Source organism: Anoplophora glabripennis, unplaced genomic scaffold, assembly GCF_000390285.2.
Source record: "Anoplophora glabripennis isolate ALB-LARVAE unplaced genomic scaffold, Agla_2.0 scaffold333, whole genome shotgun sequence".
Lineage (NCBI taxonomy): Eukaryota > Metazoa > Arthropoda > Insecta > Coleoptera > Cerambycidae > Anoplophora > Anoplophora glabripennis.
This window is the reverse complement of record NW_019416412.1, coordinates 12,163-37,304: the sequence shown is the minus strand read 5'-3', so window position 1 is coordinate 37,304 and position 25,142 is coordinate 12,163. Positions and strand designations below refer to the sequence as shown.

General features: G+C 30.5%; 1 protein-coding gene and 6 non-coding genes across 7 annotated transcripts; all 7 read right to left on the bottom strand.

Annotated features, from left to right (window-relative positions):
* Positions 1 to 797: 797 nt before the first annotated feature.
* On the bottom strand, positions 798 to 24,081 carry LOC108913232 (zinc finger E-box-binding homeobox protein zag-1-like; the record flags this gene model as incomplete). The annotated part of the gene is made up of 4 exons (XM_018718752.1): positions 798 to 1,128; positions 16,556 to 16,804; positions 17,131 to 17,322; positions 23,839 to 24,081. Coding segments are annotated over 4 exons (869 nt in total), but the record flags the coding sequence as incomplete, so codon positions are not given.
* On the bottom strand, positions 2,981 to 3,053 carry Trnaa-agc. The gene has a single exon. It is a non-coding gene; the product is annotated as a tRNA-Ala (tRNA).
* On the bottom strand, positions 3,503 to 3,575 carry Trnaa-agc. The gene has a single exon. It is a non-coding gene; the product is annotated as a tRNA-Ala (tRNA).
* On the bottom strand, positions 4,115 to 4,187 carry Trnaa-ugc. The gene has a single exon. It is a non-coding gene; the product is annotated as a tRNA-Ala (tRNA).
* Positions 4,575 to 4,647, bottom strand: Trnaa-agc. The gene has a single exon. It is a non-coding gene; the product is annotated as a tRNA-Ala (tRNA).
* On the bottom strand, positions 5,327 to 5,399 carry Trnaa-agc. The gene has a single exon. It is a non-coding gene; the product is annotated as a tRNA-Ala (tRNA).
* On the bottom strand, positions 6,343 to 6,415 carry Trnaa-agc. The gene has a single exon. It is a non-coding gene; the product is annotated as a tRNA-Ala (tRNA).
* Positions 24,082 to 25,142: the final 1,061 nt, after the last annotated feature.

Genomic DNA, 25,142 nt, shown 5'->3' with positions numbered 1-25,142 from the left:
CAACTTGAAACTTTAATTCTTTCAACAATAATTTTTTTTAGTATTTTGAAAATTCAACAAGAAACTACGTATCCAAATCAAATCACCAATGTAGAAAATGTATCAAATCGAGTAGTATTCTTCATCTAATTGAGCTGATTCGTTAAACATAACAATTTTCTCAATCACTTCCGATCTGCATTGAATCGAGTGTTTTCTCATGAGATGGCTGACAACGTGAGTCTTTTGATATGCCCGGTAGAAACATAATCCACAACCGAACCTGGGTTGCTTGGAACATTCATATTTCATATGTCTCGCTAAGGTTGATTTAGTTGCATAATTTTTGTTGCAATCGGGACAGATAAATGGACCTGAAAACGGTTTAACTTAAAATAAAAACAAACAAAAAATAAGGAAGGAAAGTGGAAGAAAAAAAGTAAAAGGAAGACGTAAATCGAATGTAGGCTATTCAGTAAATCATAGAAAATATAGCAAAAAGTAGTGAGATTTTTTATATTCTCAACTGTTTGTAGTATAAAAACATATTTTTTCCTAAAAAATTATGCATTTTAGAGATATACAAAAAGTGTGTGTTTTTACAATACAAATGGCAATTCAAAAAACATGAATTTAAAATCTCTACCAACAAAATGAATATAGCCAAAATAACACAAAATATTGTTTAAGATGTTCTTAGTAACATCTACGCTTAAGATCTTAAAAATATATCTAAAGAAACTTCTCTAAACAATCACAACTTTTCAAGGAAACGAATTGTGCTTGGGCAATCGATTAAATTAGTTTATTTCCCCCAAAGAAGCTACTCTTGAAGTATTCTTTACCAGTATAATTTTAACATATTAATACAGCAATTTAACAAAAAAAAGTTACATGTTACAACTCCTGCTTTAGCAGTATTACTACGTCATTTTTAATCCTGAACCCTGTCGAACCAGAAAAATCAGTTTTGGACGCTGTGTTGTCTTTCTTGATGTTTCTGAAGATGGTGCTTGTGCTTAAACAAAAGGTTACAAACCGGGCAATGATACGAAGGTGCTTTGTTACACTCCAGTCTGCGATGTCTAACTAAATTGGTTCTGTGTTTGTAACTTTTGAAACACTGTAGACATTTAAAGTAAGCTTGACCTGAAACATTCTTTATTAGTATTTATCGTTTGTATCTTCTGAAAAAAGCAAACACGACACAGAATGAATGGTAAAAGACAACAAAATGCAATAACATGTTAAATAACAATGTAGATAAAAAGCAAATATACGAGACAACAGGGAAAATTAAAAGAGTTGAGCAATTGGCGAATTGTGGAATGAATATGAGGGAAAATTAAACTGAAAAATACTAAATATATAATATATAATAAATAACATCTCAGAACAACAATAAAAGTTAACACTCCGCTATTTGAAGGCTTGTTATATTACTAATGGTTAGATGTATTACAATAATATGTACTTTAAAAGTTTATTGACGTGGCTATTTTCGAAATTTTAATTTTTTTTATAAAAATAAATCGTAAACAATACCTAAGTAATTAAATTATATTTTTTTATAACGAAATATAGACGATTTCTCTTACAGATAAATTTGCTGTGCAATTTTTATATGTTGGGTTGCAATGTGTCTTTGGAGATTGTGGCGATGTTTGAAAACTCTTCTGCAATACTGACATACTTCTGATCCAACATTTTCGCACTCGATTTTTAAATGTCTCAAAAGAGTACACCTGTGTTGGTACTTCTTTTTACAGATATGACAAGTAAATTTCTTTACACCTTCTGAAAATAAGACAATTTAGATTATGTGAATCTTCAACATGAGGTTATTATACATTCAACTATCATTCCTATATTTGATGTTAGAAATATTTGACAGTGATGAGTTGGGATTAGGTATGTCCGAAATGTTACTTGAATGTATCTAGGTGGTGTCCCATTTTTAATCTACCAGACTTCGGGAGATGATAGAACAGCAAAAAATAATGGTACTTTGTCTAAATAAAGTTATTTCGGAATCCCAACCGATTTCAAGAAAATTATTCTTACTCTTTTAACACGTTAAAAATGAATAAAGCAACAATATTAATATAATGAGTATATTACTACCTGGTACACAAAACTTAACACATATGTATGTTCGTTATAATATAACTCTACAAACACTCAGTTGTGTAGTAATGACACGTACATATTTTTCTGTTTTGTAACAATCAATTCTCAATCATATTTCGATCCTGACTAAAGATCTAAGTTTAAGAAATATACAGTTAGGATGTATGTAAATATAAATAATGTGAATCACTTATCCTAAGAAAAATTTAAAAATTGTAAAATGAAACCCACATGGAAAAAGTAAACAGCTTGACTAAATTCAACTTGTTCGAGAGATGCGCAGATCAGGGAAAGAGTTCGTTGAGGCCTTAATAGTAGGGCCTTCTGTACAAAAATTTTACTTAGGGGTCTGGTAAATATGTTATTTATCTGAAACAAAATGAATTTGGCCAAGCCTACACATGGATATGTTGATCATATAACAATTAATATTTGAAACTGTAATGTTGCTTGTACTCGGACTTGAATTGCTCGAACTTATCAGGGTGTCTACGTTTCACATGTTCCTTTATTTCGTACTTTACTCTGTAGCATTTGTCACAATAGATACACTTGAACAACTTGTCACTTCCACAATTGTACTGCTTGTGCCTCCACAGGGATGGATATGTCTTATAGGATTTAGAACAAATTTCGCAATGATAAACGTCTGAAAAATGTTAAGTGTAAAATAAAATATAAATACTAAGATCTTTGAAAATCATCCAGTGTGGGTTATGTCGATAAGATAATTTAGATTTCTATGAAATTAATCCAACAAGAATGTATTACGGGACTGAGGAGGATCATGCAAGAAAGTAATAAAATAGTAGTTAAATCTATTAGAAAAGTTTAGGACATCCAGGGAAAAAAAATGTAACAAAATATTTGATGGAGGCGCCGGGCATCGATCCCGGTACCTCTCGCATGCTAAGCGAGCGCTCTACCATCTGAGCTACGCCCCCTGTTGAAGCAGTTTATTTTCTTCGTGACAATTTCAACAAGATGTGTCACTTGTATACCATACAATACATATTACATGGATACACAACTAAAATTACATGCAACTAAATCAAACAATAAAATATGCATCACGGTTAGATTAAAAATATTTAAGAACACATTACTAACTTGTCCACTTATCAAGTGAGATAAGTATGATAACAAATAAGCAGCATTTGTTCATATTTAGACAAACTGTGTAATAAAATCTATAAAAATGTATTGCTGGTTGCCTATTTGATATAGAGCCCTCTTAAGTTCATTTCTACAACACATCCGTTTATTAACACGTCCTGTGTTAAGAATTTGTACTAAGTTTTAGTCTTGTATTGTTGGGCTGAAGACATTAAAAAATCTTTTGATATTGAACTTTTATTCTACCTAGTACTTATAATTCACTACCACAAAAAATTGGAGGCGCCGGGCATCGATCCCGGTACCTCTCGCATGCTAAGCGAGCGCTCTACCATCTGAGCTACGCCCCCTGATAACATTTACAACAATGTTAAAGAACCGCAATTTTGTCAAGGCAATACTAGAATGAAACATATAAATTAATTTATCTGCTTTCACTCTGCTTTAATACTGGTACCTGCTTACATCACAAATAAACGTATTGGCATTTACCTTTAAAATTAAGACAGTGCAACGTTGTCGCTATCATTCTTCGTAATTTACCAATTACCTTGAAAAATTTTATAATAAATCATTAATAAGGTGTTTTCTGCTTTAATTCGGTATTGTTGTGCAAAAAATAAAAGTACTAAAGAAGTTTCATTACAGAATTAAATATTGTAGTACCATAACACATAAAAAAACAACTCTTTTTTCACCCTGAAAACTATCCTTGAAATATGGCCCGTTCGCTTTGAGATACCCTGTATGTAATAATCGTTAAATTGAACGTATTGAATTTTGTATAAGATTCGAATTAAATTAAGTTTTTTATAGAAGGTTATTTGAGCTAAAATGATAAGGTAACAATTGTGATTGTCTCGAATTGACGAAGATATGATAAAAAAAGTGGAGGCGCCGGGCATCGATCCCGGTACCTCTCGCATGCAAAGCGAGCGCTCTACCGTATGAGCTACGCCCCCTGTTAACACTCGTAAAAAGATTAATTAAACGCCTTTACATTACCAAATTCGACCAAATTGTGAACATTCTGGCACAGATGAGAACAGCTACGAGATGTGTCTAACTGGCGTACAATATTGCTTAAAAATACGAAATTACGACATTTAAGTTCTGATTATTTTTACAGTTTATTGTGAAAGAATTACCCTACAATTTGTAGCTAGACACATTTGCTCTACAACTGTGTGGATTTTCAAGATATATTTTCTCCTGCAATATTTTTGTAGGTTGTAAAGATGAGTACGTACTAAGTCGTAATAAAAGTCATTATTAATTTTTGGAGAGCATTTATATCGAACCCTAAAAAGGTAGCGATATTTTCAACCAATATTTCTTTTAAAAAAAGGTGGAGGCGCCGGGTATCGATCCCGGTACCTCTCGCATGCTAAGCGAGCGCTCTACCATCTGAGCTACGCCCCCTGTTAACTTTTATAAAATGTTTAAATAAAATACCACAGAATGGTCTACTTTGTACAACTAAATAGTTAAAATTGCACATACAATATTGTTTATATTTTTATTATATATTCTAGTTTTGCCGCATATGGTGTATTAAGAGAATTGTTACTTTAAAAATTAAATTGTTATATTCTACGAATGAAACAGTATAAAGATTGAAATAGGAGAAAATTGCGGTGATTTTCAACTTGGAAGTCGATTTTCGTGATCTGAATGATTTTTTTTTTAATTTTATGTGGGCACCACATGAAAGAGCATCCCCAAAAAACATAAAGTTTGGTAAGTTTGATTTGATTCCTTGATCAGGTGCAACGCAATGCAGTGGTCACAAAAGTCATATCGCCTGCAAAACATCATCTTATTTTTCTTTAGAATTTACTGTTCTCACAGAAAAGAAAACAGAACACATAACTTAAAAATAGAAAGATGTCTGGTAGAAGCACTTATTTGAGGAAATTCAAAACATCCCTTAAAATACAGAAGTATAAAAAATTATTCTGTAATGTTAAGAAGGTAATAGCAAATTTTCTTTAGGGTCGACAAAATCAATAAAATTCTTTAGACATTTACAATATTTAAAAAAATATTAAAAAATTGGAGGCGATAGAATATTAAAAAAAAAAAGATTATAGCAAAAAAGTGGAGGCGCCGGGCATCGATCCCGGTACCTCTCGCATGCTAAGCGAGCGCTCTACCATCTGAGCTACGCCCCCTGTGATCATTTATAAATTGTCTAAAAAAATACCATAGAATAGGTACTTTCACACATAAGAAATAATAAGTGCACCTGTCGAAGACAAATCAATAAATTGAATGTACAATATCATGTGTATGTTCTCATAATATCTATTTGGTTATGGAATACAGGTATCAATTTTCTATAATATTTATTTATTCATCGGTATCTTATCATTCTCGTATTTTCTATTTTATGTATTATTTCACTCTCAATAAAATATATTTTAAAAATTCGACACTTAAGGGAGTTTCTAAATATTGCTGATATGAACACACACTATATACAGGGTGAGTTTTTTTTTGACGTTTTGTGTAGGACCGGGCAAAGTGGCAGAGACACAAAAAAGCCTAAAATGAGGAAAGATGTGCAGTTTTATGATCCTTAATGAGAAACTGAAAAGTTAAAAGCAGCAGTTTTCCCATTTCTTTTAATAACAATTCTGAATATTATATCGTTGGAAAGCATAAAAAAAGACTTTTTTTTCTAGCTCATAGCTAACTATGGTTTACATTAAAAAACTTGAAGTTTATGTTATAACTTGAAAACGAAAGTGTACATGAACAAATTGATCACACTGCAAAAACTTGAAACTTTGTAAATTTATTTTTGTTTTGTAAAATAAATAGCAATGGAGCTATACGCATCTGAAAGAATAACAACGTCTTGTCATCTGTATTTTAAAAAAGAGAAAAAAGAACACATAACTTAATGAAGAAAAAATGTTTGTATAAATTCATATTTAAGGAAATTTGAGGCAACCCTAAAAATATACAAGAATGAAATAATACAAAATAAATGATTCTCCAACATTAAGAAGGTAAAAAGTTACAAACAACAATTGCTGCTAATTTTATTTTGGGTTGACATTCAATAGAACCTTTTAGACTTTCTTGTCGATAGAATATTAAAAAAAATAGTGGAGGCGCCGGGCATCGATCCCGGTACCTCTCGCATGCTAAGCGAGCGCTCTACCATCTGAGCTACGCCCCCTGATAACTTCTATAAAATGTTTAAATAAGGTACCATAGAATGGTCTACTTTGTCCGACTTGCCCCCTGCAAAAAATTAATTATTTAAACCAATGCGATAATCAGTCTACTCTCAATTCAGTAATCCAGTTCTTGGGTCTGTCTAAAAATAGTGTGGCCCCATTTGAAGAGAATGTGTATAGCACCACATAACATGACCGTTATTCTTTACTGAAGTAACATCAGTTAGAAGCGCTAAAAAGGCTGTTACAAATAAAAATTAAGGAATAAAGTACCTGTGACAAACAATCACTCCAATAAAAATCAACATTATCAATATTAAATAAAAAATTAAATGGATAGATCGAAAATTATTCGCCTTAAATTAATAATAATAATAAATTGATAGGTCAAAATGTTAAAGAAGTATATATACTGACTTATAATTAATGAAGACTTGGGTGTGGCCAAATATAGATCATTGTCATGTTACGAAGCAAAATGAACTTTCTCTCGATATAAATTATTTATAGGTATCAAGGCTACTACTACTTTTATAATATACTTATGTGGAATAATAAAATAAAAGTGTTGAAATTATATTAATTCTTTGCATGTAACGCCCTACATAATTTGCTGTTTCACTCACAAATATCCCTTACACAAAACTAAAAAATCTGGTACTTTTTATCGTCACTATTTTCTTGATATAAAAAACATATTAAGATTTATTGTTTTATTTTCAGTTTTTAGAAATTGGTCACCAAATTATTATATACAGATACCTTAAAAATAGAACTTTAACTGTTAGTGTCTTACAGCCATATGTCTCTGCAGACTCGACTTTTGATAGGCCTTGTATCCGCAACCCTCGAACGGACACAAAAATTTTGGTTCTTGGTTACATTCAAGCTGTAAGTGTCGGGACAACGACCGCTTGTGCCGATACGACCTGTTGCAATTCTCACATATAAAACCACCTAAAACATATTTTTATGACATATGTGTACTAAATTCTTTTTTTATTATTGCTTTTTTACATTTTCTGACAGATACTAAAGGTTAGGTTAGGTTTAATGTAGAACGTCTCATGGATTCTTCGATAATTAAAAATGTAAAAAAACTGTAGTCGATAAGATATAAGCTGAATACAAAAGATTACTCACAATTAATAGTACGTATATGGATTTAGTTAGATGAAAGAATGAAGGGATAATGGCACTAAATATCCATAAAGGTTATTAAAAGCACTTACGGGAAAACCAATAAATATCAAATAACCAATTGGAACTGATTGGAATTGATACTAATGAAAACAAAAGAATATCTAGCTTGTCCACAATTATAATTCAAAATCAATGATTTCGATAATTTGTAAGAAATAAACATTTTATAACTGCTGTGTTTGTTCACTAACCACGTGCTGAACATAAATTACTTTTCTGTGTACAAAATTACTGTAATGTTCAATTGTACTCAAATATGGATTACTAAAATATGTAATGCACTTTCTGCATGTGCACCTTGAGATGCGTTTTCCTCTTCCCTCGGTAAGGACAATAGTCACATCTAAACATCGGTTCCTTTCCGCATTCAAAACGCAAGTGGTTGTACAGAGTCTGGCGGTGTCTGTACACTTTTCTGCATATCCGGCAGGAATGATTACCTAAAACTAAAGCAATAAATGAATCTACATTTATAATTAGAACTACAAACGTACAGTTGCAAAGTTGAAATTATTTTGATCCTTCTACATTATGCAGAACGCACAAATTTTTCACCTTCCGGCAGGTTTTTAAAAAAAACAAAAAAAATAAAAATTTCAAAAAAATTTTTTTCATCAATTTAAACGTAATTTGCGGTAAAAATGTGAGAAAACTTCAAAAATTTTTAGAAACGGTTCGCTAGATCTAGATGAAACTTCCTAGGGTTCTTTTGGGTATATCGAAGTGTAAAATTTATGCTTAACATTAGTCATTTCGTGAATATTTGTAATTTAACCAATTTTCTAAAAAACCATAAATTACCCTTCTTTTCTTATTAAAATTCGTGTAAGAGGAAAAAAAAATTTCCGAAAAGTTGCTACAGCATGTTATAGGAAATTTATTCCAGTTTTCGAAACTGTCCTTCAATTCTCTGTACGACCATTTGTGTCCGAGATATCGATAATTGAAGACAAAAGGATCCTTTTTGATATTTCGATGAAAAATGGTCGTATCGAAATTAAAAAAAAGGAAATTGAAGCTGAATAAACAAGCTACCTGGTACATGCAATGGCTTAGCTGAAAAAAAAAAATTCCAAAATTTTTTTGGAGCGCTATTTCTTAGAATTGCATGATAACCGTAGGTAGCTCTTAAAAAATTTCGACTGAAAGATCTAAAAATTAGAATCTTAGAGCTTCAAAATGCTTTTCTTTAATTCCTGATACGACCATTTTTCACCTAAATACAGTCTGTCAAAAATCACGGAAAATTTCGGAAATTCTTTTGACCCTTTAATTGTTTGCATTAGTTTATGTACTATTCATAATTGAGCAATATAATTGTAGAGCTTATAGCTTGAAAAATTTTCTTTTGCAAATACAGGAGTTGGCTAACCAATTAATTTTTTTCTTGATAAAAAATTCTAACTAAATTCCACCAAGAAAAATAAAAGTAAATTTCCTAGACAATGAAACATTCAAATATTAATACAAAACATTTAAATTATTATATCACGACCACAAACATACACTATTTACATAGTAATAAAGTAATAAATTATAAAATCGTTGGCACAATCTTTGGTATACACTTTAGATTTTATTTTAACCTACTAATATGCCCTAGGAAATCTTTGGGGGGAAGTCAAAAATGGTACAGACCAGCATGGCATCGCAATGTGTGAATTTTCAAATTTTTTTTATAGAAATATGATGCGTCGCACAAATCGCAGAAAAAACTTTTCTTTTTCTCGCACGAGAACCTTAAATGTGCCACCATGCCCTTTTTAGATTTATAAGGTTTTCCACATCTAACACAGGGCCATCTTTGAATACCTGAAATAAAGAGTAATTAACGTCTAAACAATTTATAAATTAAAACCCCTGGGTTATCCTATATTCGTAAGGAATAACTGGGAGCACACGAAATAAATAAATTCGACATTATACAGGGTGTCACTGAAACAAATTAATAAAAAAAGTTTTTTTAATTACAAAAAATAGCTAGAGAGATTGTAGATTGTATTCAAAGGTATGTAGCTTCAGTTTTATCTTGTTTGCAAATGTCTTCACAAATGTTAAAATGTCACGGTGTGCAGTAATTTTGATATAATGGTAATAGAAAAACAATTAGTATACAAAAAAATCTTTTTTCTTAATGCTAAGGGAGCGCCCCAACCTCAATGTCGAAGAAAATTTTTTTAAATATTCGATGTTCAGTTGTAGAAAAAATGTTTAAAAGGTATCTGCTATTAATAAAATTGATAATTATGACCTTTGATGATATATAACATTCAATAAAAATTATTACTTCGTTGAAATTTATTTTTAGAAGTCGCTAGAAAACATAGGTACACTACTTTGAAAGCTAAAATAATTATGAGTGACCTTTAGAAATAAAAATATCAATTTGAAATTTTCAGAATCGAGATTTTTTTCAACCTACAAAATGATAAAATAACGAGAAATAAATATTTTGGAATTTTTTTAAAAAATCTTGAGCGACCTTTAAAAAATTTTTTTTTGACATGACTTGAGGGGGCTCTTAAAACATGATAAAGTAACATATTTTCACGACACGAAAAAAAAAATCGTTTTTGTTTAAGTCATCCTAAAATGTACGTTTTCAGCCACGAAATTTGAATAATTCTAAATTTTTCATATTTTCACCCCCAAGAACGGCAGTGACAACATTTTTAACATTATGGCGATGTTTCGCATTGTATTATCTTGTATAAATTTTGGTTTCGTGCAACTCTCTCGGTTTCGAAAATGCCTATGTATTAGGATGGCCCAAAAAAAAAAACGAATATTTATATAAAAATATTTGATATTCACAGTGCGGTAGTAAATTTTGCCTCGAGAAATTTACTAAGTCGTGATTTATTTGTATTCTTTTCATCAAATAAAATTATTTTGTTGATATTTACGTTACAACATTACTTTTAAAGTTAAAATAATTATGAGTTACCTGTAAATTAAATTAAAATATCGATTTGAAATTTTTAGAATCGAGTATTTTTTCAAGTTGGAAAATGATTAAATAACGACAAAAAAATTAATATTTGACGATTTTGGAAATTTTTAAAAATGTTGAGAGACCTCTAAAAAAATTGTTTTTGATCTGATTTCTTGAGGGGGTTCTTAAAACATGATAAACTAACATATTTCCACAAGAGAAGTATTAATGCCAACAAATATATTTTCGTAAATAATACTTTATTGTAAATAAGCATTACATTGCAGATACCTAAATTAACTTGAAAATATGGAAGTTGATTTCGTTGATTATTCTTGAATTCATTATAGTAAATTCGCCCATATAATTAATTCATTTTACTATCTATATGTAGAACATTCTTATCAAATTCCAGTTTTAACGTAGAAACCTCTTCGTTAGTTAAAGGGCCACCTCGCTGATTACCAGCCTAAATTTCAACGAACACCTAACACTGCTCTTGATATGAGCGTTCAGTAAATACTTCTGGTAGAACCTCTTATGACAGAACTGACACTCAAATCGAGGTTCCTTGCCACATTCATACTGAAGATGGCTGGTCAAATGGTTTTTATATTTGTAGCTTCGCTTGCACCTCAAACAAAAGTACCTGTTTCCGTCAAAACCTAATCCTAAAAACAAAAATTAGTTAGATACATTTCCTGTTTATACATATACTCGCTCGAGGTGTAGAAATTTATTAGTTTGAGGAAGCAGCTACTGTTAGTAACTACCTAAAAATGTATCGTTAATTGCTGTAGGTTTAAATTAAAATTTTAACAAATATAGCGCCACCTACTGAAAATTACTCAAACTTTTCAGTAACGCGTTGAACATAACCTATAAGACAGACTAACATTGATTTTTATATTTATAATTATAGAAATGTCGATTATTTTTTTTATAATTCTCTGAATTCAAGTTGTTAAAATAAAATAAGTTCCTACGGTATAGGTTTAACAAATTATGTATTTCCAATAGAATTTAACGAACAATTTTATTTCCTTGTTTGTTGTTACAAATTTAGAAATTATTTTCAGGCAACTACAAAATCTTAAAATTCCTGCAAGTATGCATATTGGCTATATGCAGCTTCAAGTTAGACTTTCTTCTGCCAGCGTATCGGCACTTATCATAGGGACATTTAAACGTAGGTTCCTTTCCACATTCGTGTCTCATGTGCCTCAGTAAGATTCGCTTCTGTTTATAACTTTTTGGGCAGTTGGAACACATCCACCTCTCCTCTAAAAAAATCAGTTATTAGTATTACAAATCGATTTAACTTCATATACAAATAATAATACAGTAAAAATACATTCTAATATATTTGTATCAAGTTACGGAAAATACGCAGAATATAATAAAGCTTAACAAACTAAAAATTTATGTCGAAATTAAATGTTTACTATAATTTTTTTCTATTCGATTCGACGTATTGACGAATTCCATCTAAAACAGAAAAAAATAATTAGTAATAAATATTTTGCATTTTGAAGCATTGTAGTAGTGCACAGCCTTACGTGAAATGTTGATCAACAGGTGGGTCGAGGTGTGTGGGACCATAGACCACCTTCGAGAAGATGCTGTGGAGGTTTATACTAGTATATGCACATAGCAATTAAAAAATTGTAATACTAACTCTTAGACAGTGTATCTCGAAGATTTTGTCTGTAGTATAGTTTAATATTTAGTATTCGTTTATTATTGACATTGTTCTAACGTGTATCCAGTATATAAAACAATATCTGCATTTACTTACCTTTTATCGTGACAGTTTTGATTTATATTCTGCTATTCGTGGGTTCTCTGTCAAAAATTCAGTGCTTTGACATTGAATCTATAAGACTTACTACTAAATATTTTTAATGCCTTATTACCCACTTTATTGATTATTTGATTAACTTCATTCAATGTTTTCTCTGTAGGTAGTATAAATAATTAGATCTCTCTTTGTTTACTTCATCTTTCAGAATCCCCCAAACAATACACTCTTGACTTGACTATCAACTGTCAGTAAATAAATGAAAACATTATTAACATTGCGAAAGAATAGCTATTTGTTAAAACAGGTGGTAAAGTATAAGATTTAATACCGCGGCGGGTATTTAGTAGCCGAGGCGCAGCCGGGTCTATTAAAACAGCCAAGGTATTAAATCTACTTTACTGCCAAGTTAAACACATCATTTTTCGGCCGATCAATTTTAATTTTCATAATAGCAAATAAAGCTATTTATTTTATATTATATTAATATTATTATCTGTGGCTGCTATGAGACGAGCGTTATTAAGTAAATAACTAAGGTAGCCAGTAATCGCCATATTGTTCCTACTAAAATCCTTAAAAATAACTACCTACACATTTTTTGAGATGGAAGAATTCACACTAACTCCGTCAAATATTATTAAATCAGCACAGCAAATAGGGCGTAATTTATTACCAGAAAAATCGACACAAAATTATTCGACTTGAAAATTAAACAAATTATCAACAATTACTGAAAAACTCATTGTTGTAACAGCTATTCTGTTTTTTTTTTGCATTTTTGAGCATGTTTTTGAATCGCGATTATACAATTTGTTTGTTTTACCAAAAGGTATGTCAAAACGCAAAAATGAGCACCGACAGAACTCTGTACGATGATTTTTTTAAAACTTTTTTTGAAAAAAAATATTTCGTATCGGAAAAAATTAATATCTCGGAAACTTCTTGACGTTTTTATCTAAAAAAAATTGTGGTTATTTAACACACAGAAAGGTATACTTCCAACAAGTTTCGTCAAAATTCGGAACTGCGAAAATTTTAGATTACGCTGTTGATTTTTTTTAACATTTATTATAATCCCTTTTACCATTCCCACTTATAAAAATCCAGGTAACAATTTTTTCTTTTTTCCCCTCTAAATCTAGTAGGTAATGACTTAATTCCTACTTAGGTACTTACTTCATATAAAGAAAATTTTCCTGATAGATACAACCTTCACATCTCGGACCTTGATCTACCCATCAAAACAATTAGGTTATGTCACCAGTGTTTACGTTTAGAAATGAACTAAATGCACAAAATCCATGTCACTTGTCACTGGCACCATTTTGCAAGATAAAAAACACTGCACGTCACAAAATGTAATCGAATTCGAACCAATTCACCGGTTTATAGTGCTAACGTGCATTATACGTTAGAAGTAATTATACGGCACTTCAACACAATCAACACGTTAGCCGGCTAGACTGTCGTCCCTTTTCGGTGACGTCATGATGACGTCACACACGTACCTCGTGCTAGTCGGACTAAGGGATCCATACGTTACCGTCATTTCGTGCAGTTTTAACGGTGAGTAAGAATCGTACAAACTAAAAAACTGTACTGCATATATTGTCTATTTTAAGTGCACAGTTTGGTAAGTACCATTAAAACAGTGCAAAATAACTTGGTTACAACGAATTTACTAGCTCACGTACTCTCAGTGTACCTAACCTAAAAATATTTGCAAATATGAAAAGACTGTATGCAAATAAATATTTTATTTTTTAATTTAGCACATTTATTATTATTACCTACTTGACCGCTGTTTAGCGTGATTCACTTTCTTTAAATAAACAAGAACTAAAAGGAACATGAAAAAGTTGACATTCAAGTTACAAGTAGGGACATCTTTTGCCATGACGTAACATCCAGTGTCTTTGGAGATTGCCTTTCTTCTTCGACTTGTACGGACATCCGGGATAAGTGCAGATGAACTGGGGCTCTTTTCCACAGTCAAATTTCAGATGGGCCATTAAGTTTTGCTTGAACGTGTACGATTTTATGCAATTGGGACAACTGTAGCGAACTCTACAAATACCCTGTTTCCCTAAAATATTACAAATTATGTATCTTATAAAGTTAAAGTAATACCAATACACAAAAATCACAATAAAGCTTCATTCATGTCCTTAATTCTGAAGCTTTTTGTTATTTAGAAGATAAAATGTTCAAATCAAATGCTAGTTTGTTGTAAGTGCATTTTTAATTTAATTAGCGTTTACATAACAACCAAACTCGAACATTTTATTGTGTAAAGTGTAAAAGTGATTCATTTTCCTTAAAACTATATATTTTCTTATTCATATTATATTTGCTGTTTAAAAATTTTGTTCACAATTTCACAGTTGTATTTATACTAATTTTTTGTATCTATTCTTTGGAAATATGTGAATAAGGTTGTAGTGGCGAGCAAGATTTTCCTTCCTTTTTGATTTGTACTGACAGCCCATTTCCATGCACAAAAATTGTGGTTCCTTGCCACATTCATATTTTGTATGGGCACACAGATTTTGCTTGTGGATGTAGCTTTTTCCGCAGTTGTAGCATACGTATGGTCGCAATCCTAAAAACAATTTTATTTAGTTCTATGTCTAGAGCTCATATGACAACTTTAAATTCATCCCTCTCTTCCCATTGCAAGTTTATTACACGAGATGTTCCAGAAATGGTTGAAGGAAAAGGACATTTTGGAACCTTTATTCAGTCTTGTGAAGGTGACTGAAATTTTTTCATTCGAGTCCCTTTTCAAATGGAAGAAAATATATTTTTTTCATATTTCAGAAAATCATAAAATTAAATAATTATTCTCACCATATTATAAAAATTAGAACAAAGTAATTGCACAATCATTTATTAATAACCATGGCTACTCAACTAAGCATTTCGCTAGGTTATTTTGATTTTGGATATCAACATCGTTTACACCTATTTGAGGGAAATTTGTGAATCAGAATATAATGACGAGAAAGGTTCTCCTTCCTCTTTGACCTGTACTGACAGCCGATTTCCATGCAAAAAAATCTGGGTTCCTTGCCGCATTCAAATCTTAAATGGGACCCTAAGCTTTTCTTGTTATGGTAAGTCCTTCCACAGTTCCCACATACATAGTCGAATTTTTCTGAAAATAAAATTTAGTTTGAATAGATATAAGGATATAATTTATCTATAACATTAAGACATTTAGAAGAAGATAACAACATTCTTTATTAATACAAATTTTCCTTGAACCAAATTGAGCCAAATCAAATGGTAGTCCCATTAGGACATTTTCTCGTATCAACAAATTAAGCTGTTTGTGTGCTTCAAGTTAAAACATAAAAAAATAAATTTGTAAAACGAAAGTGGTAGAATATGTAACATGTTTCAAAATTAAAAAATATTTGGTATGCAAAAAGGGCAAACTAGAGTTGTTTCATTGCAGAAATTATAATCCTAAGTCTCACCAACTCTTATCTTTTGAATACCTGGGACTGTACAAACATTGACAATAAAAAAAGAACAGTTTATTTTGAAATAATTTAATCAAAATAAACTACAGACATTTCAATACATTCAGCAATGCCGTTGAAGGTACTCCCATTCAAATAGATTTAGGTATCGTTTGAATGTTTAGATTTCATGTGTCTTTTAAGAACAAACGACCTTTTACACTTGTAAGTACAAATAGTACAAAGGTATTTCTTTGTGGTGCCGCAATCATACTTAATGTGATAGTTTCGTGAACCCTTTGAAATGTAAGTCTTCCCGCACTTGTCACATGGATAAATGCCTACAAATAATAGCATAATTAAAAATTTATTAAAATATGCATTGCATACATTTTGTTTCTTGTTGGCTAATATATTAGAGCGTCACAAGAATATTGCAAGAAATTTTAGAAAATGGTTCCTCTAGATAAAAAACACATTGATTCCTAAGGATATCACGCTCCTTTAGAGGAAAGTATTTTTTTTTTATTCTAAACAAACATTCCAAATTAGTTGAAGAATAATAATACCTAGCCTTCACACGCTTTCATGGTAGTTTCGAAGGTTGGTTGCCAGGTTGTCCATTAAGATTTTTTGACATTTCTGAAGACCTGTGACTTTCCGGTCCTTGATGACACATTGTAAATATTACAGGCAGTGACTTAAAATAAGCAAAGGAACGCCAGAATACCCAGCAATATAAAAACCAATTTGTTCAAGCAACTGAAGACACTGATTTCGGTAGTGCAGTTCTGTTGAGGTAGTTCTACATCTTCAAGTACAATTGGAACAAAAGTGGCACTAGAACTAGAACTGATTTGAGAGACATCAATTTTCGAAAAAGGAATATATTCTTTTATAGATTTGGATACAATGTTCACAACCAAAATTTCTTTCTTTCCATTGATAGAATTCGCCTTTTGAGAATTCAAGTCTAATACTACGACAGTGTGAGGATAATTATTATAAGATTGACGTGATGAAAGCAAATTTTTAGTTTTATTATTATTTATTATTCGACAACTTGGATTGAGTAATTTTTTAGATTCACCCATTTTGCTGTCTTTCATTTCAATAAGTGCAAAATTGTGCAAGTAAAACATTACATTAATACCGATTTTGATCATGAACTTGGACTTTTACTCGTAAGCTGTATATTTTACAAAGCAACACTATACAGACACAAAAATGAAAAAATATATATTTTTTATTAATCTTGTTCTCTAACGACAGCATCACTTTTCAAAATCTATTGCAACAGCGCTCATGGTTGTTTCTTGCACCTGTTCCTAACCAGGTGGATTTTGAGGTCAGCCTTGTGTTTGAATCTCTTGCTGCAATATTGGCATGGAAAGCTGGGTTCTACTCCACACTCGTAATTCATGTGACGCCTTAAAGACCGCCGTATTTTATAGGATGAGTTACATCTCGGACAAAAGAATCTTTGCCCTTGCCGACCTAAAACGATGTAGTGGTTAAGACGAACAAATGCGAAGATATTTGGAAAAGATAACTTTGTTGGAATAAATTCAGATTCTCTAACAAATGTACTGAATAAGCTGCTTCAAATTAAAGTAAGAAACTGCATCTATTTAAGTAAAAAAAAACATTGTATCGATATCTGTATTCATATTTTGAATGATTAAATGATTTTTTCATGATTACCAAGGCTTAAGAAAAAAAAATAAATAAATGAGAGACATAACTAAATGTATATTTATTTCCTCTAAAATAAATGTAGTAATAAATGCATAGACCATACAATAATATTAACAGTAACAGCATTAGCGATATAAAGAAATATTTAAATAATTTTATTTTATAGAATGACTATAATATTTGACGTAAAAATTTATCTTGTGTCATTAACGAATTAGTTTTATAATATTTCATGTCACCATATTTCATTAAAATTAAATAAACACAACTATATACTTACATTTATTGATATTCATTATTAAAATTTTGTAGTACAAATTAGGAAGTTGTAATAGTCCAGGGAACGAAGAGGAAAATAGGGTAAAACCTCCGAATACTTTTTATGAAAATTTGGAATTAAGCTTATTTTACCCTGTAGATGAAACGTTATATATGCTTGATATGCGCTTCTTATTTTTAGGGGATGAAAACCACCCCTTATAAAAACTATATAAATATAAAAATAGGTGTTATATAGATTAAAATCATATCTTAATGTATATAATAAATATTGTTTTATATTGTGAGTTATAATTTACGTTATTTTTATAAAGTTTTAACCTTTAAAAAACACCATTAATGATAAAAATATAAAATTAATAGCTTCTTTAGCCTTAAAATATTTTCAATAGTTTATGGTATTATAAATAATTTATTACAATATTTCAACCCTTAAAAAACTACCCCTAATAACAAAATATTAAAAAAAAATAGTTTGAAATGATTTGATAGTACAAACAGGATAATTTAAACTATTTTCCTGTTCATAATACAATTAACAATTCAAAATAATTTTTTTTTCGTAATAACTTTCTCGCGATTTACTTTAATTTATGCAATATTCAAAATATTATTTCGCAATATTTTTTAATGCAGAAAGTTTAATTTCAAATTTTCAAATATATTTATATTATTTTATTATGTATACCTATAAATGCTCCAAAGTTGTTCTTCTTCTTTAATTTTAAAGCTATTAAGACGATCCAAAAACGATTTTCGAGAGCTAAAAGTACTGTAAAAATTTTTAAGGCGTTATTTTTGAGATTTTGGAGGTTAAAGGGTTTGAAAAACATGATCTTCGTCCTCAACTGCAAACTTCTATCTAGCAGCGACATCTCTGTTAATTTTTATCCTACAGAAATAAAAAAAATATAATCTGTGAAAGAAAATCTAAAATTTTGTATTCTTGAATATTTTTCATTTCTTTTTGTTTTTAAAGTTATTTTGAAAAATATGGAATTAAATTAATTAAATATTAAATTATTTTTTGGAATTTGGATTTTTTTTCAATCAAAACGTAGGTAATATTTTCCAAAATATGCATTCTAAACCGCTTAAACTTGTGTAATATATTGTTGGCACATGTAAATTACCTTTAATATTTTAAATCTCGTAAAAAATTCATCAGTTTTTGTACTGATTTTTTTTCCGAAAAAGCGAATTAACAGTTTTATTTTCATCACAACTCTGTTAATTTTTATGCTAATGACATAAAGTCAAGTTTATTTTAAAGTACTTTAAAAAATGTTCTGTGCATTTTTCTTGAAAAACAGAATTTTCTTTAGTTATTTTACGTTAAATGCTTCCAATTTAGTTTCAGGTGGACATGAAATTATCTTCAACCAGCCTTATCTCAGCACCTATTGCACCTACATAAATGAAAAAAACTCACTCTTTTTCTTTTTCTATAAGCTTCATTTTCTTAGTGATGTCTTTTTCATAGAATGTCTATTTTCCGAATTATTCGAGAAAAACTACTGAAAAACGTCTTTTTTTAATAAAAAATGTACGTTTTCAATCAGCAATAACTAAGAAAATATTGACAAGATGTTCATAGGATATTTTGTGCTTAAAATTGATTGCTTTATCGATTTGCGGGGTTACTTTCAATATTTTATTTTTCACCCCCTAGAAAGGGTGGCTTCCACCCCCTGGGGAAAAGCGCTCATCGGCACTATATAACTTTTGTTTCTTGAGCTATTTTCTACTTACAGTCCAAGTTTAAAGTCAATCGGTTCTATCAGAAAGAATTCGCAGGGGAAACCCTTGGTTCCCTAGACTATAACTAATTTGTGTTTTTATTACTTATTTAAATATACAATGAATTCACATAAAGGAATAAATTGGATAAACAAATGTTAACTTTTGCTTTTTTAAATTTTTATTTCTTCAGCTTTTAATGTTAAATCAATTTTTACTTAAAAGGATATTACACATGAATATGAGTGAATAGGTACTTTCATGTATCGTTTCTTACTTTTCAGCATACAACCAAAGAATGTTAATTCAAAAATGTAAATTGATTGACTCAAAAAAGGTAAAATTGATTTTTTTCCTTCATCATGAATTCAATGTATATTATCTCATTCCGAATCGGTTAATTCTGAATCATCATTTAGCTTCACGTAAACCATTCCCCTGGCTGACCAAGCCTCCCGGTGTTTCACCATGAGGTGTTTCCTCAAATTTCCCCTCAATTTGGCCTTGTAGGAGCAGTAGATGCAATTAAATTGAGGTTCCTTTTGGCACTCGAAGCGCTCGTGTTTTCTGAGAGACCTTGAATGTTTATACTTTTTTCCACACGTGTCGCAAGTAAACTCTATAAAATGAACATAATATTATATAGTAAGTAGTAGTAGTACACATTGTAATAAATTATACACTGCAAAGCTTCTTTGGACATGGCACAACAAACACCTTGTACACTCACAAAAATGACAGATACGAGTATGTTCTAATATAAATACTTCTTTTTTGTGTAAAATGACTTTCTATATTACTTACTATGCTTTGTCCTACTGGCAGAGAGTAACCTACTAACCTGCTAGGTATATTTATTCTGCGGCCTAAAGCCTCGCCCAACACTAGCTGCCGACATGATTTTTTTAATAAGCATGATTTTAACTAATATCATTTTCAATATTAATATTTTTGCTAATATCTTTGTTATAAATAAGTCAATTTAAAACCACTTTCGGTACGTTTTTACAGAAAGAACTGAAGATTTTAAGTTTTTCTAAACACTTTTACATACTACAAAGTTCGATTATTGAAAAATTTACCATTTAGGAGAAAACAACACTTCTCTGATTTTAGAAATATGTAATATTCATAATTTTAAACAGCATACTAAAGGCAAGCAGATTTAATTATGTCAAAAAAATGAATAAATAAGGCATTAATATTTTAAAATATCTGAAGTATTTGAAAGCAATTCGACTCCTAAACTGCTCTTACGACCAATCTTCATTGCTGTGTTTCACCTTGATATGTTTTCTCAAATTTGCTTTTAATTTAGCTTTGTAAGGACAATGGCCACAGTAGAACTGAGGTTCTTTCTGACACTCAAAGCGTTCGTGCTTCCTCAGGGACCTTGAGTGTCTATATACTTTCCAACAAGTGCGACATTTAAATCCTACAAAATGAACTGGGTGTAATAGTTACAATAACAAACAATTTAGATGCTTAGATTAGGTAGTTATTACTATTAACCAAATAATTTGTTACATTTTTATTTAATACGTGTTACTTCCTTATTTGAATTTGGTCTCAATATGTTTTGTATTTATGTTTGTAGTCCGTATGTCGTAATAGATGATCCTTTCTCTTGTATGACTTGTCGCACAGACCACATTGAAAAGGTCTGAAATTATCACATTCGTATTTTTTATGCCTCCATAGCGACGTGTGGTACTTATAGGATCTTCCACAAGCGTCACACTTCCATTCTAAAAATAAAATAATAATGAATATAAAGGACTACAAAAGAACATTCTACCTTACAGAGACAATGGAAATAGTGAACGAAAATCGTATTTTGCAAATTAATGTATGTATTTTCATATCAATAACAGTAATTAAGTAATATTTTTAATCACTTTCGTATTTAGGTATAATAAATAATTAAAAATTAAAAATATTAAAGCAGGTCTTACTACAGAAGAAAACTCAACAGTCTTAAAGTTAATGAGAGATATATAAAATTGATAACATCATTTTTTAGCAAATTTGATATTTGTTTAAATGAAAGTTGTTGCCTGGGTTTATGAGAATGAAATGTGTCTTTTCAATGATATACATCAGGTCAATTTTTATTTTTAAAAGTGCGTTTTGTTAGATATTTGTTTTACATATGACATCATCTGTGTGAAAATTATAAATATAAATTACCAATTAAAAAAAGTACAAATGTTCATGCAGACCAGTTTTTACTAGTTATAATTTTTTTTAACGTAACTCTAAAATAAATCAGGTATCTTTTTTTTTTATTTGACAGTCCAATTTGTATTCAAAATCGATCCAGAGAACGTTCTGTCAGTTACTTTAAATCTCTAATAGTTCACAAAATACTCTGAAATTCAATCAAATTTGACTCATTAACATTATAGTTTACCAAATACTTTTTCAGTCTTTCACAAAAAGTAAACGATGTTACAATAACGTTATTGAGAAATTACAAACAGCATTTTAAACTAGAGATATAATACTTAATCACTATATCCAGTGCAATCAGCACTCTGACGACTTTAAAAACAATACACTTTGTAGAGATTCATCATTCGATGCTGTAGTGTTGGCTATAACTTTCAGGTTTGATCGTCTTTGTCCCTGAATGTCTGTTTGTAATGTGCGATATTACTGTAGACTTCTGTTTGGCTCTGTATTCACAAAAAGGGCATTTAAATTTTGGGGCCTGCTGACATTCGAATTTGATGTGCCTCCATAAAGACCTTTTCGCTTTATACACTCTTCCACAAGTAGAGCAGTGGTACAGAATACGCCCTAAAAAATGAAATGATGAAATTTGTAGGAAAGAACAAGATATACATATTTTTTCAGTAATGGTGTGAATCTAGAAATATTAGTAATTTCGTTCCATTCTGCCATTATTTAAGCTTGCCCATAGATAATTTTGTAGACCATTTTTTAAGGTCAGTTAGGTAGGCATATGTATCACTTATTTGATCAACAATATACTAGATGCACAAAAACAAGTCTAGTTTATTTTATTTTGATATTTTTTTGAAGACAGTGTTGGCACAATGTGATTTAAAGTAAAAAGAAAGTCAGGAAGCAAGATAAATAAAAATGCATCAATTTTCCCAACATTTGATATATATTTCTGATAATTTTTGCCTTACCCATTGGAATATATTACATAGGAATTTATATTTACAATTACCTACACTATTAGGTAAGTACTCAATTTAATTCTTTAGGAGAGTAGATCCAGTTTCAGAATAGTTGACAATGTAACAGTTACTGCAATGAACATGTATCAAAATCTTTACCTTAACACTCAAATTCGTTGTTTATTCTATTAATCAGATTATTTTTTCTATAATTAAGCTATTTTTGGAAAATTTCTAAATAATCTCGTGTCCCTTTCGATTTGTCATACTATCAAAAATATTAAGAATATTAGGGTCGTCGTGTTTTCGTTTTATATGTCTCCTAAGATTTGACTTCAGCTGAGACCTATATCCACAGGTTTGAGAAGGACATTGAAATTGGGGTTCTTTTCCACACATGTACATCTGATGCTGGACTAAACCATTGTGATAAGTGTATCTCTTACCGCAATCATTGCAGTGGTATGGTCTGAATTCTGAAATGTAACAGAGTAACAGTAGCAGTTTTCAAAAAAATTATATTCAGAATTTATTTAATGAAATATAAACCCTAAGGAAGTTATTGAAACTCAAAGACAATCATGAATTTGCCAGTTGTGTGTGTGTGTGTAATTTTCATTTTGCCAATTGGCTGGAAGTGACCTATTAACCTATTATTGCATTAAGCAGAATAATAAAGGTTTTAACTGATGATACTGTTAATTAAAAAAAAACTAAATCTTTATAAGACAAACCTTTTAATCAACGAACACGTTATTAGGCATTGACGAGAGATCTGTTAATATTAAAATTCCAAAGGAAAGCATATTAAACCCTAGTAATTTAGTAACAGAATGCATTAAACTGAGAAACGCAGAAAAAGTGTTCAAAAGTTTTCTTTAATATCTTTAAAATACAACGTAAGGCCAGATATATGTACGGTTATGGCAATGTCAGTAGGAGTCGACATTTGTAAGTAAGTAAATTGGTCGAGTTGACTTATTTTGATCCAAGGAATCTCTGGTTTTATGTTGTACACAGATTTTAAAAACACCTTGTATATTTCAGGTCCTTAAAGTAAACTTTCGTACACTACTTTTTCCAAACTTCAACTCTCTTTATCTCAAATCTTTCTTCAAAAAATCAATAATTTGGGCTTGCTAACAGTCCTTGTTAGTCTCCTCGTACTTCTTGGTGTTCCTTTCCCGCATGACCATTTCTGGGTTCTGGTGGTGTTTGGCTTTTATGTGCTTTCTCAGATTGGATCTCAACTGGGACTTGTAAGAACATGTTTGTATTGGACACTGGAATTGGGCCTCCTTTCCACACATGTACTTCCTGTGTTGAATCAGGCCGCTATTGTACGAGTAAAATTTGCCACAGTCTGGGCACTGGAAGGGTCTGGGCCCTAAAATGTATCCTGTTTCAATTAAAAAGCCCAAAAGTAGAAATACAACAGGCTATGTCTGAACAATTTTTGAAATTATTTTATATCTGAGGAATTATTTCAGAAATAAAATGCATCTTAAGTAATATATATCTCAGTTTTTATTATTTTTTTTGTACAAAATGATCGAAAATTATATCAAAATGCACACCATTTGTGTCATTCTGTTTACTTGAAATTTTTCTTGCAGTTAATACTATGTGGTCATAAATATATTAATTGATTGACAAACAAAACATGATTCTATGTTTCACGGGAAGGTCAATTCATTTTCCACATGCTTTGTCATTTTCTTCACAAGAGGTGTCATGCAAATGTTTGTTTCGAATATGTATTTTTAAATTTATGTGCTGTTTCGCCTTATATCCACAGTGCGAACACCTGAAAGACGGTTCCTTTTGACATTCGTATTTCCTGTGCCTTAGCAGAGAACTTCTGTTTTTGTAGAATTTTCCACAAATTGAGCATATGTTCGTGTACCGTCCTAAAACATTACAATGTAGTCAGTTATCATAACAAATAATACACATAACAGTAATATGGTTACTATAATAAATAGCTAATACAACTAATTAAAGTTCCGATGAATTTAGAATAAATGACTGCACATGAACAGACACCAAAGCGACATAGGCTTTTTGCTTATTTTCACATGTGTCAAAAAGGGTGTTCTGAAAGTCCGTCAGGAAACTCCGGGAGGTGATTCTGCGGATTAAAATATTAGCAAAAGGTAATGAATTTTTTTTCGAATTGTCAATTGTTTGTAGGTGTGCCAAATGAGAGACTTATCGAACCTTAATTAAATAAGTTATTTAAATAAAAAAATTAAAAAATTGAACTTTGACAAGCTGTAACTTTGCCTGCAGGCAAATGACAATTCGAAAAAAATTTTCATTACATACTGTTACTATATTAATCCGTAGAATCACCTCCCGGAGTTTCCTGACGGATTTTATGAACACCCTGTATATGCAGTTATTTCTCAGAATATGGTTACAAGTCACTCAGAAATATTATGAACC